The sequence below is a fragment of the Buceros rhinoceros genome, unplaced genomic scaffold (assembly GCF_000710305.1).
Source record: "Buceros rhinoceros silvestris isolate BGI_N320 unplaced genomic scaffold, ASM71030v1 scaffold17609, whole genome shotgun sequence".
Lineage (NCBI taxonomy): Eukaryota > Metazoa > Chordata > Aves > Bucerotiformes > Bucerotidae > Buceros > Buceros rhinoceros.
The window spans coordinates 37,072-39,280 of NW_010431106.1; the positions used below are offsets into that span (position 1 = coordinate 37,072).

The 2,209-nt window shown below is 56.0% G+C and overlaps 1 protein-coding gene across 1 annotated transcript in view; it reads left to right on the forward strand.

The window, feature by feature from the left end:
• The window catches only part of PLXNA1 (plexin A1), a gene marked incomplete at its 5' end in the record, with an annotated part of 68,300 nt that overhangs the window by 30,390 nt on the left and 35,701 nt on the right, over nucleotides 1-2,209 (forward strand). Inside the window, one exon of the mRNA XM_010143316.1 lies at nucleotides 2-21. Coding sequence (XP_010141618.1) covers nucleotides 2-21 — 20 coding nt within the window. The remainder of the gene's footprint in view (nucleotide 1; nucleotides 22-2,209) is intronic.

Here is a 2,209-nt window from a genome sequence, read left to right on the forward strand (position 1 = left end):
ACCGACCCCAAGATCACCAAGGTATGTGGGGACGGACAGACGGACAGTGATGCCCTGTGCTTGGGGACTGGGACTGGGAGATGGAAGATGGAGAAAGGAATGGGGTTCGCCAGTGGCACCTCATGGCAACCAAACCTACTCAGTGTTTAGGACTGAGAATCTCTTGTCATCACTTTCATTTCCAAGGCTAAAACCCTTTCTCCACCACCCCGTGTGCTGGGCTTTCTACCCTGTCTCCGAGATTCCCACCTCTCCTCCACATGACTGGAGGATCTCAGGGAAGCTGTGGCTCCAGGCTGCCCATCCTCATGTTGCCGTGCTTGCCAGGGCCAGTAGTTCATCATCATCCCTTTTTCCTGACAGCTTTTATGACCTTCACTTAATAAGATTGTGTATATTAATGTTCACATGCCTGTCGGGCCAGGCTCCAAGTGCACGAGGAGGGACTGCTGGCTGTTTCTGCTGGCTACCTTCTGTTTGCCCGTGGCTGGCCGGGCCTCGTTGGTGTTAATTATCAGAGTCTTAGCGCAGGATCTGATCTCTTTGGGTTTCAGTGCCTTATCTGATGGAGGCTGGAAGTGAGAGTTGTGCCTTTTCCTCTCGCTGCCTGCCTCTTGCAGTGTGCTGGGCGGGATTGCCCCTTCACTGGGCACATCCCTGCCTGTAAAGAGCCCTGCCTGCAGAGAGTTGCCTGGGGCTGGTGGATTGCTGGCAGGAGAAGGGATCTGTTCCTGGGGGAGTGGGGTGGAGCCCCAGACCTTGCATCCCTACCCAGGAGGTCCACAGTTGTGTGCAGTGCTGCAAGGGTTCCCTGTCCCTGATGGCTTCCCACCATGTTCAGGCTGAACTTCTCAAGGCTGGATCCCTGGGGATGGAGGAAGTAGAGATTGTGGTGGCCAGGTCACACCTGAGGGTGGCCTCACTGTAGGCTGTCCTTGTCCTCTTGTGCTTGCATGACCAGGGCTGTGGGCATACACACACACGCCACTCCCAGCAGCTAGTGGTGTCCAGCCTCAGCTCTCCTGCCCTGAATCATTATGAAATTTTGCAGTAATTGCAGGTGCAGCAGAAACAGATCTGTTAGCAGGTGGGCTTGACCTTGGTGCCGCTCTGTGTTAGTGCCTTGGAAGCTGGTGGTCGGGGTAGATGTGTTTAGTGATTGGTGTGATGCTCCTCCTGCAGCCTGCCTGCTGCTTCCTACCACCCCTGTCCCATGCCCTGGGCTGTGGGCAGGATTGGAAATGATCCAGAGAGCAGCCTGGTGCAGAGAGAGCAACATAGGGTGGTGGGGGAAAAGAGTCTCCTGCAGTGATTGCAAGAGGAGCCAGAGCCTCCTTCCTGCCCAGCCCACTAGCGTGCAGATGTCATAGAATCATTTTGGTTGGAAGAGACCTTTAAGATCATCAAATCCAACTATTAAGCCAACGGTGCCAAGTGTCTTCACGGATGGTGGGGCTGGGCTGGGAGGTGACCATGGTTCTTCACCCCTGGAGTGAAGAACTACTTACCCATTGCTCAGTGGTTGGGACAAGCACCCTCCAGACCTCTGTGGGGGCCTGCTTGGTGCTGGCTTTGGCTCTCAGAGAGATGTCGTTTCCCCTAGGAAGGGGGAACCCCTTGGCCTCGACACCTCCTGGTCCTGCTGTGGCCGCCAGAGCTTGCACGCACCAGAGCCAATTGCTTGTTTATGTAAAAAGACCATGTGAAACCAATTAGCAGAAAAGCAGTGGCATTTGTTGGGGCCTGGGGTTCAGAGGAGGAGGGGGGAAGGGGAAAGGGGAGACTCGAGCAGCCCCACTCTCCCCATCAACTCCCTCCTCCGGCATGCCTTGTTTAGCCGTGACCCTCCTGCGCTGGGCAGCCGATGATGTAATTTCATTCCCGGGCTCATTTCTCCCTGAACGCGTGGCCCTTGTCAGCTTTGCTGCGGAGGAGGAGGAATCAAACACTGCGGAGCAGCTTTTAACACTCATTTAGAAACACCAAACAAACAGCCGCTCTTTGCCAGCCGCCTCGGCAGAGCTCGGTTTAGGGGGAAGACCCAACCCGATGCTGGCTGTAGCTGCCGTAGTGAGCTCCCATCCCAGACTCGGGCAGGATCGGAGCTTCGTTAAGGCAGACAGCAGCTCCCTGCAGCCCTGGGGGGTTTGTTGCTGTGTAAATTGTGTGTTGTGGCTGGCTTAGCCGGGGCTGGGGGGACAGGCGACGG